The following is a 14674-nucleotide window of genomic DNA, read 5'->3' as shown; positions in this document are numbered from 1 at the left end:
CCCTTTCCTTAACCGCTGGCTGCATGCTGGCTGCAATATTGGATTGAAGTTCATTCTCTGTCCTCCATAGTACACGCCTGCACAAGGCAAGATTACTTTGCGCAGGCGTGTACTATGGAGGACAGAGAATGAACTTCAATCCAATATTGCAGCCAGCATGCAGCCAGCGGGTAAGGAAAGGGTGAATCAAACACCCAAAAACTCCGCCCATATGACCCAAAACCAGTCCCGCCAAATTCAGGTGACAGAGTCCCTTTAAAGCTTGGGCTGAAATGGGTCTTCCAAATGGACAATGACCCAAAGCATATTGCCAAAATGGTAACAAAGTGGCTAAAGGATAACAAAGTCAATGTTTTTGGAGTGGCCATCACAAAGCCTTCATCTCAATCCTACTGAAAATGTATGGGTAAAGCTGAAAAGGCAAATGCGCGCAAGGCGACCTACAAACCTGGATCAGTTACACCAGTTTTATCTGGAGGAATGGGCCCAAATTCCGACCAACTATTGTGAGAAGCTTGTGGAAGGATATCCCAAACGTTTGACCAAAGTCATTCAGTTTAAGGGCAATGGTACCAAATACTAATGAATTATATGTAAACTTTAGACTTTGCAGTATGTAATAAAAATGCCTTAAAACATTCTGTCTCTCATTATTCTGGCATTTGGCAAATATTAATAATTATGGTAATCCTGATTGACCTAAAACAGGAAAGGTTTATTTTGATTTCATGTCAGATATTAAGGAAAACATGCATATGTGTCTTTTTATATAGTGTATGTAAACTTCTGGTTTCAACTGAACATATATAAAGTCTTCCACATGTGAACAACTGTATAAAGTGTTTCTAAACCACAGTTAAGTTTGCCAGAGGCAAGGGTGGCATGATGTATTTGGATTTGAGGGAGGTCTTTACATGTCATCTTCACAACCAGCAGCCAATCCTGGTGTTACAGAAAATATCCTTGAGTTGCTAGGTGTGGTTTTGAAACGTCCTTATAAAAATCAGAAGCCCAAGGCTGCATTCTTCTGCTTAGCATTTGTGAGTCGGCTCTGCAGACAGTCTCTTCATCCGTAAGTTTTTACTTTGTTTTTCTTTTTATACATCTTTTCTGCTTTTCTTATCTTTCTTTTCTTTTCTTCTAGAGCTAAAAACAGAGTAAGAGCAAAGCTATCTGCGTGTGTTAAACATGTTGTAATGATCTGTGAGACGCACTAGAAGAGTATAACGAGTAGGAATTTAGAATAGTTTAGTACAGTTCATTTCCTATTTCTGTGGTTTCATTCTTAACCATGGAAACATATTGGGAAGGAAATCCAAACTGTGAGTCACACGTAACCTCCGGCCTTAAACTGTACAAAAACATTTTAATGCTTTATTTCCAGGCATTCTCTAAATCTGTATAATTAGTCTGTATATAAAGCTGTATGCCTGCATGTATTGAGTTAATGCTATAAAAGCAAACTTTAAAAGGAGACTTTCTTCTATTCTTATGAAACTGGTTTTTCAAGTTCAGGACAACTTTCGTCATGTCTGCATTTGTAATAAGGGTATGGCTAGGAGTGTTTTTCATCCTAAGGCTGGGTTCACATTGCGTTAAGTGCAGTCCGCTGACGGCATCCGTTACATAGCGGCACTAACGCTATGTAACGGATCCGTTAGCGCACCCATTGACTGCCATTATGCAGCGCATCGCTAACGCATGTCATAATCGGCATGCGTTAGTGATGTGCTGTTATTCTGTGACGGACCTCGGACGCAGTCTGCAGCGATTTTGGGTCCATCCCCAATAGCACAGATAGAGCATCTGCGCTATCGCGATCGCATAAACGCGATCTTTTTCGTCACTTGCGTTAACGCAGTCCGTTTAATGTATACGTTGAACAGACTGCACTAACGCAATGTGAACCTACCATCCTACATTTTACTTATAAAAGTACTGAATTGTTTGAAAACTGTGGAAAATGCTAATAATTAAATACATTTCTGAAGGGAATAACCAGAAAGCCTTCTGCCGCCAAGAGTGTACTACTTCTGGAGGTCAGAAGAGGGTGACACACAGGATTTCTCCAATTTGAACCCTTATAACATTCCTCCCTACTTGCTAATACAGTGACAATTCTTTTTCTCAGATTACATGATTACATGCAGCTATAAAGTCAGAAATCAAACTTTTGACTTCTACAGGAGTGTTCTGTGCTTGCTGTATGTCCTGTGTATAGAAGGGGCAAGAGGGAAGAGATGACCAGTCTTCCCTTCATCTACTGCTGCTAGGGTGATCCTGTTTTACTTTGCTGCCCTTACAAAATAATTTTGTGGTGTACCACCAATGGCAGCAGACCACGTGGCCGATTTGCGGCCCATGAACCAGGGTGGGGAGGGGGGGGGTGGGGTGGGGTGCTGTTTTGAAAAACTATTGCAAATTTAATTTTGCCGTATTCCCAGCTCCACCAAATTGGACAGAACTGGGATAGGTCACAGAGGGGGCAAAAACGCTACAGATCATCTAATTCCAGATGAGCTGTGGTGTTACCTACACCATAAATCTTACCCCAGTCAGGGGCTGGAGACTGGAGTAAGATTTCTGGTGTTGCACAAGAAAGCATGCACTACTGGCCATAAACTGCAGACTCGTAGAGAGCTGTTGACCCCTTCATAAATTCGGAGCATCTGATGCCACGACCCCCCTACTCCCATCATCAAGACCAGCGAGAAAACCATTGGTCTTCAAGAATCGGAGCCTGAATGTTTTTATTATCATACTGTAATACATTTTATCCTCAAAATACTGAAATACAACAATATATAAAAATGAAAATCAAATACACTCTGACATATTTAATACACCCTCTGCCAATCAGGGTGTGGCATCCATTCGCTGGTATAGTGAAATCTCTTCACATTTCTTTTACTCCTGCATAGCATAACAATCTCCTACTACACAGTTGTTTGGGTTGCCAACCATAAATTTATGGACTGTTCATTGAAAACAGGCGTTTTTCTGCAGTAACTTGCAAAAAAAAGAAAACTGTACATGATTAAATTTTTTTTTACATACGTATACGTGCTAAAAAGGCTGAGTGATAATAGATTATCTTCGATGTGCTCTAATACTATGTTCGAATCCCCGCGGCTACATGTCTCGTGGCTGTTCGACAGACGCAACCCATGCAGGGATTGCCTATTTGTTAGGCAATCTGTGTATGTGTTGCAACTCTCGAATAGCCGTGAGACATGCAGCCGCGGGACTCGAACATAGTATTAGAGCACACCGAAGATACCCTATTAGCATTCGAGCATGGTCAGATATCACTTTATCCGCCCAAGCTCGCTCATCACTGCTGACCACCAATCACTACTGAGTCCGCCATGGGAGTCCACATTTGAAGACTCTGTTTCTAAGTTCCACCGAACCAGGGTTTGTCCTTCTGTATGAATGAAAGTGGCAGAGGGTGGCTATGTTACACCGTGCCTGTGTCAGCGTAGGCCCTTGCCTGTATCTATAGTGTATAGTATAGAGTCTACATTATACGCTATTCAGTACAGATTTTTGCAACACTTTTTAAAGAAAAAAGCTGAAGTTAGATGTTAGCTGGTTATCTGACATGCTTTTCTTTTCTCATGATGCATATTTTGGGTCAGTGAGCCTTTTTTGCAAAATGCATCATCCTCATGGCCTTCTCGATTTCTTGTCCAAAAAAGAGTTCTTCTAAACTTCCAAGATGGACTTTTATTTTAGAATAAGTCTATGTATTTAATTAGCTCCTAGCCTGCTGCGGAAATGTTAGTAACAGGAAATGAGTCACATTATGCATTGCAGCTTTATAAGGAAAACGTAACATTTTACTCATGTGGGATGAGAGATTTAGAGCCACCTAGTTACGGTGTATTGCCAGGTATACAAATGTGGCCACTTTTTAAATCTGTTGGTAAGCGTAATACATTTTCATGTTTGGAGAGTTGCTAATGTTTCAGTAGCGACGTACATATCACTAAGATCAGAAAAGCGAAAGTGGTAAGTCAAGGATTCATTACAAGGAGGGTCTGATTTCCTGTGCATTGAGAATAAGATAATTAAAAAGACCACCACTGCTGAAAGGTATAGCTCATAGGTCTTATCAGCATGTTGCTTTAATCTTTACTTTCCAGGTCCCCATTGGCCTTTTTCACCCATGTTCACTATAGAACACTCTGAGCCACAGTTATCCCATAACTAGAGATGAGTGAATATGTTTGGCTCCCTCCTTATTCGGCAACCTTTAGCGCTTACCGAATAAGCTGCAGAGGGACGCCGGATACCTGGAGTGCTCCAGCTGATCAGCTGTTTGGCGCCAGAGCTGCATGTGTCGCGGCTGTGTGACAGCTACAGTACATGCATGGAGAGCCTGTGTGTTGTGACTGTCACCCAGCCGCATCACATGCAGCTGTAGCACTGGACCCTGATTATTGGGAGCGCTCCAGGTATCCGGGTTCCCTCTGCAGGTTATTCTTTTAAGCTCTATAGCTTGCCGAATAATTAGGGAGCCGAACATATTCGCTGATCTCTACCCATAACATAACCAATTAAAGAGCCCCATTTTACAAAAGTGAACACAGGCTACTGGCATGCCATCTCTATCTATAACTGTCAGTTGCGGTGAACCCACATAACTTCCATCCATAATGCCTCTGTTATGATGTCAGAACCAGTTTCTGTATAGTGTGCCCTGAACATTGCTGAACACAACACATTAATAGACAAATCTGCTATGGCAAGAAGATAAGGTGAGTCTAAAAGCACATGATGACTGTTCAAACCAAGCGCAAGGGCTCGGTGCTCTTTTAGTGTTGCCAAAACGTTCAGTGCTCTTTCCCACCTACCTGTTTTCCATCTATGGCCACCTCCTCTTCCTTGATTGACAGCTCTGATTTTGCAGGAGACAGAAAAGGGTGGAGATAGATGGTAAACAAGTACATGGGACGGTGCATTGAACCACTTGCCCATGCCATTCCGATCGTCTTTTAATGGCTTCCGGTTTCCAAAGAGGTCAAGCGGTTAAAAGAAGAGACCTGACAATTCTTGATGCATCTTTAGCTCAAGACTCTCTTTACAATAGAAGTCAATGGAAAGATGCCCGGGTATCTTATTGAGCGTTTTGTCAATGCTTTTGCCTCAAACGCCAATAATGGTTTCTTCATTGTTGAGTGGAGTTTAAAAAAATGTGTAGTAAACTCCAACACAAAAGTCTGCCCGCCCCCCCCCCCCAAAAAAAAAAAAATGCTTGGTAAAAAGCTAACAAACCTCTGCCGACTGTAAAAAATAATGAAAAATGCTCAGGAAACTACAAAAAAGTGCTAGAAAAGACACTTTGGGTTTACAAAATGCCAAAGAAAAGGAGCGATTCCTGAAGTGTTTTGCTCTAGAAAAACTGAGGTTTTTGGCCACCTGGAAAAAATGTTGCGTGAACATAATAATAATAATAATCTTTATTTGTATGGTGCCAACATATACCGCAGCGCTTTATTATTATTTATTATATTATTATTATTATTAGCCATATATGTGAACATACTTTAACAGTTGTAAGCAAATCACTGCATACTAAGTAAAAGTTTGAACCGTTCCAAAGACCAATGTAGAATCAGTTCACCGTCTCTAAGGCTTGCATCCAACTATTTTTTTTCATTGCACAATAATTTTTCTCTTTTTTTCCTACTTTGCAGAGCCTCATCTACACCATGTCTTTTGTGCAAGAGTTCCTTCGTCAGGCCTTTTACCTGGATGAGAATGCTGAGCATGCAACCGTAATTATACTCAGAACATTTTCTATAGCCCTGCACTTCAGTTATTGCTTTTCTGACGTGTAATAAATAGTAATAGTTGTATTTGCTAACACAATGGTTTGCTTTGTTTTGGCTCAATATGTGTCTTATAATGGATAATTTTTACTTTTTAGCAAAAAGCTAGTGGGGGACTTCAGGCGGCTCCAACATATGACGCAACCGCAGATGCTACAGCCATAGACAGGGCCATCAAAGCTAAAGGTAGACCTGGGGCTTCTTACCCTCATTGCTACTGGCGGTGTAGAAATGTAATAATAAAGTTGTCCTAATGAAAATAAGGATAAATCAAGCATCTTCAAAACTGTAATTGTGTTATAGTGATTATATTTTATCATATCAAAACATTATGTTGATTAGTCTTAAAGGGTTTGTCCGAGTATTGTCCTTCTCAATCACTATGTTTCCTCCAAATAAAATTATAACAGCTATAGTCAATTCCAGTACCGGCACTATGCCAGTGGCGCCAGCAGTGGTTTGTGTGACATTGTTATGTGACCATTGAGTGGCTGCTTTACTCTCCCTTCCTTCAGGCAAATCAGACATCAAAGGAAGTGTGAGAGGAGTCGTAGCTCTGCTCTCCTCTGGATGTCAGTTATGTCTAAAGGAGAGGAGAGAAGTGAGAGTTGATTGGCCTCAGGGATTGCGTGACATAACATTGTCACACCAGCCCTTAGAGAGCCAGTGCCGACACTGCTGGAAAGGTGCTGGCACTGGAGGTAAGTATGAGGGCATGTTCAGTGTTTGGTCAGTATTTTACCTCAGTATTTGTGGTAACGTGTTTCTATTATACTTTTCCTCTGTTCCCCTCTTGGTTTTAGCTTACAAATACTGAGGTAAAATATTGACCAAATACTGAAAGTATGATTGTCTCCTGAGTGTTATTATTGTACTTCAGTGAAACATAGTGTTTGAGAAAGGGTTATCCAAGTAGTAAGCAACTCCTTTGAGAATGCTTGGAAACACAGGTGATATACTACTATTTAAAACTTGAATTGACCGGTATACGTCATTAACTAATCTTTTTTCTCACAAAGTCATATGGCAAAATCTTTTATGTGCCCCAGAAACACACAGAGGTGCAGCATAGCCCCATCACAGAATATAGGTGGTGAATTGCATATCCACACAACACACATCTGTGTACACATATAAGCTACTATTGTAAATCTCCAGTTGCTAAAAAATGTTATAAACCAATTACATTAAGTCCTTAAGTTAGTTTCCCTAAATGATGGGTCATATATACTGTACATATTGGCCCAACGATGTATTACAGTCAAAGGCTGTATATATGATATTTATTAAAGAAGGCGGCAAGTCAAAACTTACTTCAATTTTCATCTTTGGAATTTTTTCTTTTGAAAGGTGTCGATGAAGCAACTATAACTAATATTTTGACAAAGAGAAATAACGCCCAGCGCCAGGCCATTAAGGCAGCCTACAAGAGCTCCACTGGAAAGGTCAGTATAGTAAGATACCTCCAAAAGTCCACCTCTGTGAGAAGGGCATGTATAATAATCTAGATAAGATGTTCAGTCAGGATATAAAGGGACTGGAAAATCTATATATTTTCTTTGTGGTGATCACCAATCTAAATGACTAGCGCAGCAATTAAGGCTACTTTCACACTAGCGTCGGACTCGGCCCGACGCACTGCGACCGAGGTTCTGATGCTAGCAGTGAATGCGCCGCACAACGGAGGCAGTGGATGCATTTTTCCTGCGCATCCACTGCCCCATTGTAAGGTGCGGGGAGGTGGGGGCGGAGTTCCGGCCGCGTATGCGCGGTCGGAAAAAGCGGTCCGTCGGCAGCATAAAACCTTACATGTAATGTTTTCTGCTCCCAGCGGTCCGCCACAACACGGCGCAACTGTCGTACGACGGTTGCGACGTGTGTCAATGCGCCGCAATGCGTCGCTAATGTTAATCTATGGGGCAAAAACGCATCCTGCAAACAACTTTGCAGGATGCGTTTTTCCCATAAGTGACGCATTGCGACGTATTGCAAAAAACGCTAGTGTGAAAGTAGCCTTAGCTGGTACTCGCTAAGAAATTTCACTGTCATATACAGTAGCAGTAAGATTAAGAAATAATTGCATCTATCAGGGTCAGGAAAAGTAGTCCAAGTAGCCATGACTGATCCACAGAGGCAAAAAAATGAAGACACGGCATAATGACAAACGAATGGTGATGTCAATTTGTTAGGATGAATTCCAAGAAAAATACAATGGTGTTTTTAGAGAAATTGATTTGTTTTAATTTATATGATAGTTAGTCATTAGACAGATATATCAGGAGAGCTGACATGTCCCTGACAAAAATATACTATCCAGCTACATACCATATCTATTTATACATTATTATAAAGAGGATAATTCTTTACTAGTACACATTGCAAAAAGTTATTTTCAGAAATATAATTTTTGCAAATCATTGAAAGTTGTCTGATATATATCATATCTAAGCCACATTGGAACATTAGTGATTTGACTTTTACTCAGGACATCTTGGCTTAAGGTGAACCTGGCCACTGATCATGGGCAGCATGTATTAGGCATTGACTATATGATCACATCCAGATATGTTTGACTCTGAAACGAAGTGACATTTCAGAGAAAAACATACTTTAATAGCAGCCATGATGTAGATTAGTCAAATACAAAGGTCCCCAGCTGCTTCTCCCTGCCCACTACCCTGGATTGACAGGTATCTGCCTTCATGTGTAGCAGAGACCATGTTAACCCAGGCTAGTAGGTAGGGAGAAGCCCCAGGGGACCCGCCTGTCTCACTAGTTCCCAGTGCTGCTCCATCTCTGGCAGCTGTAAAATTATGTTTTTTTCTGAAATGCCATATAGTTTCAGAGTCAAACATGTATGATCTCAGCCAATGCCTGAAACATGCTGCCCATGGATTGGGCCGCATGTGTCAACTGTTAAGATCTCTTTAAAGTCAGTGCGTTGCTTCATCTGCAGGTAGCTTGTCAAAGGTGGAGCTAAGCAAATTCATATATAGTGGTTAGAAAAAAAAAGATAGTATACCTAGCAATCTGTTCATTTAAATCAGCTTTTTTAAAAACTAAGAAACCAAGTCGGTAGTTCAGTAGGTGGTCCCTCTTAATGACTGACAGTTATCCCTGCAATCTCACACAAGGAAGGCTGTCAATTATTACACGTCTCCTCCTCCAACCTGAACATTTATGGCATTTTGATAAACGTATGACATAAATGTCCAATAAATGTAGATTCCATCTATCATAAGAACAATGAATGAAGTTTGCCACAAACACTCCCATTGAAATGGCCACACATTATCACACTTGCAAACTAGTTTCTATAGAAGCTCCGGTAGGAATTAATGGAGAAAGTCACAGATGTAAAAATAAATGTAAAAAAATATGCTAAAGCTTGTATGTCATTGTTACTTTTATGTTTTTCAAGCCTCTAGAGGATGCTTTGAAGAAGGCCCTTTCTGGTCACTATGAGGAGGTTGTTTTGGCTCTGCTGAAAACGCCAGCTGAATTTGACGCTCAGGAACTTAAACATGCCACCAAGGTACATTACAGATGAGAAAATATTGACTATTTCTTTGGTTACAGTGTCATTGTGTATGCAGTACAGCGGTGTAGACACTCGCATTCCCGGCGGTCACCTGAGGTTGTTATGATATGTGATCCCAGCGTCCAATCATTGCTGGTGTTACTGTCCTTTCCTTTGGACGTATCAGTAATCAAGAGGGAGTGAGAGCTGCGACAGGGCACTCACTTTCTCTTGATTACTAATACATCTGAAGGCTGGGAAGGTAAAAGCAGCAATGATTGGGCACTGGGCTCACGTGTCATAACAATCTCCGGTGACCACCGGGAATGTGAGTTTCTACAATGCTGCAGCAGGAATGACACCGCCACGCAAAATGAGTATAAATGTTTTCAATTTCTTAGAACCAAATATGTGTAATGACATAAGGTTGTCAAATTAGTGGACAACTCCTTTAAACCCATAATTCATCTAGGTTTGGCATCCACGTAACCAATTTTATACTTTCAATCTCTAAAGGGGCTCGGAACTGATGAGGATGCTCTTATTGAAATCTTAGCATCAAGAACAAACAAGGAGCTCAGAGAAATCAACAGAGTTTACAAAGAATGTAAGTAATGGAAATGATGAACTCAATCTTTAGGGTTCTTTATGATCCTTAATATTAGTTGCTGTCATGCTCCGGGTTATATCCTCCAATTAGATGAATTAATCATTTTCAAAATTCTTCATTGTGTTATGAAGAATAATGGTCCCAATCTAATATTATCCCTTGAAAAATACTTCATAAGACCACATTTTAAACATAGGAATCATTTTGGGGCTGTATATTTTAAAAATATTATTTGAAAGCTAGAAATGGTTCACAGGTGTGTTTCACTACTATGACATTGATGGCCGTTTCATAGGATAGGCTGTCAATATCATAATGGTGCGGTCTTACACTCAACACCTGCGCGATCAGCTCTTCTCATATCCGTGGTGGATGGAACTATACTGTTGCATTAACTGCTGAGTACTGCAGGTCATCTCCAAATTCATTTGAATATTATCTGATCTGGTGGTGTTCAGCTGTGCAACTGTTAATATTTGGTCATTGCTGGAGCTCAGAACATCTGATCAGTGAAGGTTCTGGAGCGCCCCCAGACACAGGGCCACGCGTTTCGGTACCGGGCCTCTCTGGTTCGGTTCTGAGGCTGTCATGGTGGCTAGACCCGGTCCGCGACCCTGCTAAGGAGCGTCCAATGAGTGTAGTATTGCAGTCTGTCAGGGGTTCGTGACGCCACCTGTGGTGTTCGGTCAGGGTGACCGACGCTGCTATGGGGTCCACTGGGGTGATGGAATGGCAGCTGGATGGTATACATTCCCACAGGTGAAGTATGTCCCCAGGGCTTCCCAGTAAGGTGGATGGTGATGGTGTGAGGTACAGTCAATAACGAGGATACAAGGTTGCAGTCTCTTTACCTCTTTACTGAAGGCTTCAAGATCCTCTATCCAGAGTACGTTTAACAGGGCTAGCAGAGACCGGCCGGTCCGATGGGCACATCCAGAGTTTCCTTCACAGATGGAAATCGTTGCCTACCACTAGCGCCTGTGTGTTGTAGTCCTATCCTGCTGAGCATTCGGAATAGTCCTCACAACTGCTGTTCTCGTTCGTTCGTTATCTACAGCTCTCTCTCGTTCTTTGGTTCCAGATGTTACTAGTTTCTAACATCCCCCAGGTATGTTATGGCTAGGACGCGAGCCGCATGACGGGAAGGCTTGGAGGTCTTCCGGGACCCTAGAGACGCCTCTCTCCCAATGTTGCCCCCTATGTCTTCGTAGGTGTAGAAGGTAGACAGCCAACCTATGACTGACTGTCCAGCGGAGTTTGAAGTAAAGCCTGAAGTCAGTTACTCCTACGGTGTTCCGGCCACCGACTATGCGCCTCAGTAAGATGTTGCATTTCTCTCTCTCGGCACGACTCTTATGCTTGATCTCGTTTACACGGTTCCACAATATCCTTCCCTTCGTGTCTCTTTCTTAGGATACCGCCGCAGGGTGTGCAGGCACGGTTCCGTCACGTTCTGTTCTGTTCGCTAGGCACCTGCTAGGTTCCCACGCCTGACAGGGACCCCCATGTGCCTTCTCCCTGCAACACCCCCTGCCACGGGATGTTGCCTGGTTCCAACCCAGTCAGCTTCTGACTAACTTCCTCCCCAGCCCCTAGTTTTACCAGTGTGAGGAGTGGCCCAATAAATAAAGCCTTTTTCTCCCCCTAGTGGCCGGAGTGTGAAGTGTAATGTGTTCTGGTGATACCTGGTCAGGAGAACTCCTTAGTGCCATCAGACGTACCGCTGCTCCCCTTAGCGGCAGAGCGCCATACTGCAACGACCAGGTCTCTGGGGCGCTGCAGTTCCAGTTGTCAGATCCCTAGTGACCTGATATTGATGGGCATGACCTATAGGTTGAAGACTCCTACTACGAATAGGCCAGCAATATCATAGTATCATAGTAGTTAAACACCCTTCTATTGAATGGATTGGCTGGTCTCTCTTATAATGAAAGGCTATCAACATCTATTTAGAACCAGTAGTAGTAGTGAGCATATGGAATGCACTATTACAAAAGACATATACTATATCATAAATTAAAAATGGGCTTGCCGAAATGAAGAATTTTTCAAGGTATTAAATGTAGGTTTTTATTAACCAACATGTCTCTGCACTGGACTGGCACCTCAAGGTAAAAAACAAATCTGCAGCAAAGAAAAAGTGGTTGCATCAAAACTCCTACACCAAGTAAGCTAAGTATTACATCACTGTAATCAGGGTCTTTGCCGTTATATGCCATTATATTATGCTGGCATTTTGGTGCCATATGCAGATGAAGCCAATGGCGCCCCATCCTGCCCAAAATCAAAAGAATGGGTCAGAGACTAAGATGACAGGACCCTCAACGCACCTTCCCTTTGCCCACCGATGGGTTAGATAACAAGCTCTGATGACCAGTTCCACTAAAATTCTTACCTTTTTCACCCCAAAATACCAGCAAAAGTAAAAAAGCAGTATATTTTAGGGATGTGACTTAACAGGGAGTGCAATTTCAAACTTAGATATAGAATCAATTATTATTTGCGGACCATTTTTGCAATACTGTCGAAAAATATTGATATTCATCCCTGACGTCCTATATTTGAAATGTCAAGCCCAAGGATAGTCATGGAAACAAATATAGCTTAAGTATAGTGGGGGCCGTTCAGTTTCAATTAAGGTGTCCAGTATTTGGAAGATACCCTAACAGAAAATAAGCAGATCCCACTACAGATTAAGGGATACGTTTGATGTTTTTTTGCGTCTGCCATCGGACAAATACATCTTTCATAAAACCGTGGTTTTGGTGATGTATTCATGTAGTGATGATTAGTGATGAGCGAGTGTGCTTGGCAAGGTGTTATCCGATCACGCCCGTGTGCTTCGGCATGCTTTAATATTATGTTCGAGTCGCCTTGGCTGCATGTCTCGCGGCTCTTTGACAGCTGCAATATATGTAAGGATCGCTTAACAATTGTGTAGCTCCTAATAGCAAATATTCATCTTTATGTTACAGTATACAAGAACGATCTGGCAAAGGACATAACTTCTGATACATCTGGAGATTTCCAAAAAGCATTGCTTGCACTCGCAAAGGTATGTGTGTACGGTATATTTAGTAAGATCTGCATGGCGTACAGGATAAGGGCGTACAGACCCTAGATTCAGGCTATGTTTCTGCTGTCGGGCCTTTAGAGGGAGGTAGCCCAGCTGTGTACATCTATTACGCTGTATAAGTGTACATCTAAATGGCATGGATGCTTACAGTAGTCAGAAGATGCAGTGTAAACCCAGCCCTATCAGGAATCATACACAAATGACTTTTATATGGCTATATTAGATTTATTAGAGAATGTTTTGATTATTACTGTACCCCTAGTTTAGATATAACGCTGGTGTATAATCTGTACATGTATTGTAGGGTGACCGCAGTGAAGATACTCGGGTGAATGATGAGCTGGTGGATAATGATGCCAGGGTAAGTAAATCCTTTTTCATTTTTCTGTATGTCGGCGCTAATAGGATGTAGCTCTGGTAGTTACAGAGCTGGCAATATTAAGCCCCGGGTTGTGTCAATGGTAGAAGTTAAATAAAATGAGTTAATTACTGTAGTGATGAGCGAGTATACTCGTTACTCGAGATTTCTGAGTATGCTCACTTGCCTCGCCTCAATCTTGCCTTGCGCAGGCGTGTACTATGGAGGACAGAGAATGAACTTCAATCCAATATTGCGGCCAGCATGCAGCCAGCGGGTAAGGAAAGGGTGAATCAAACACCCGAAAACCCCGCCCCTATGGCTGAAAATTGTTCCCTCCAAATTCAGGTGACAGTGTCCCTTTAACAGACATATGTAAAAGGGACCAGAAAATACCTTCCTAAATTCAGCTGGAATGGAATGATAGGGTTAATTCTGCACTCAATCAGTAGACAAAGATGGAAGAGAAGAGCGGTATCCAGGAATGTGATTTATTTGTCAATGCGATTCCAAGTTCCAAACTTCTACATCAGAACAAACCACAGTTTCCTGATGAAGAAGTTTAGAACTTCGAAACACGTTGACAAATAAATCACATTCCTGGATACCGCTCTTCTCTTCCATCTTTGTCTACCGATAGTGCAGAATTAACCCTATCATTCCATTTCAGTTATTACCTCAGCTGCCTTGAGCCTTTTAGTGGTTGTGGTCACCATTCCAGGTGAGTACCATTCTCACTCAGATAAAACCCTATAGCGCTTATTGTTCTTCCAGTTTTTTCTACCTCCATCTTGATTCAGCAATACATACTGTGGTATAAAGTTCCCACTACATCTTACCATGTAACTACACTGCCACCTACAGGACAAACATAAAACATACAAGCCAACGCAATGGAGTTGTGTAGTTTAAAAAAAATTGCATACTGCTACCGTTTTTAAGAACTGATTTATGCACAATAATATGAAAGATGTACTTGCAAGTGCTCATACATTTTCAGACTACTGACGCTCTATTGTACACAGTGCTAGATGCGATTTACACCTCATTTGTTATGTACTATACCAGCATTTGGCAGGAAAATCTCCCATAACATTGCATAACCCAATAAAAAAAATTATCAACTTAACCATATTACCTAAAAAATGACCCATCACATTAAATGTCATGGATAAATAATGGCCAAGACCTTTATTATAATTAAACTTACAACTAAGATATAAAACAGTTTCATTAACCTCTTAGTGACCGAGCCAATTTTTACCTTAATGAC

At 41.6% G+C, this 14674-nt stretch overlaps 1 protein-coding gene across 1 annotated transcript in view; it reads left to right on the top strand.

Annotated features, from left to right (window-relative positions):
* Window positions 1-934: 934 nt before the first annotated feature.
* LOC138675258 (annexin A1-like) overlaps window positions 935-14674 on the top strand; it is a 41934-nt gene continuing 28194 nt past the window's right edge. The window contains exons 1-8 of the mRNA XM_069763323.1: window positions 935-1072; window positions 5703-5783; window positions 5936-6023; window positions 7188-7282; window positions 9259-9372; window positions 9874-9964; window positions 12943-13022; window positions 13348-13404. Of these exons, the coding sequence (XP_069619424.1) occupies window positions 5718-5783; window positions 5936-6023; window positions 7188-7282; window positions 9259-9372; window positions 9874-9964; window positions 12943-13022; window positions 13348-13404 (591 nt within the window). The 5' untranslated portion in view covers window positions 935-1072; window positions 5703-5717. The remainder of the gene's footprint in view (window positions 1073-5702; window positions 5784-5935; window positions 6024-7187; window positions 7283-9258; window positions 9373-9873; window positions 9965-12942; window positions 13023-13347; window positions 13405-14674) is intronic.

The sequence above is a fragment of the Ranitomeya imitator genome, chromosome 1 (genome assembly GCF_032444005.1).
Source record: "Ranitomeya imitator isolate aRanImi1 chromosome 1, aRanImi1.pri, whole genome shotgun sequence".
Classification (NCBI taxonomy): Eukaryota; Metazoa; Chordata; class Amphibia; order Anura; family Dendrobatidae; genus Ranitomeya; species Ranitomeya imitator.
Note: the sequence above shows the minus strand (reverse complement) of the source record. Positions and strands in the feature narration are given on the sequence as shown.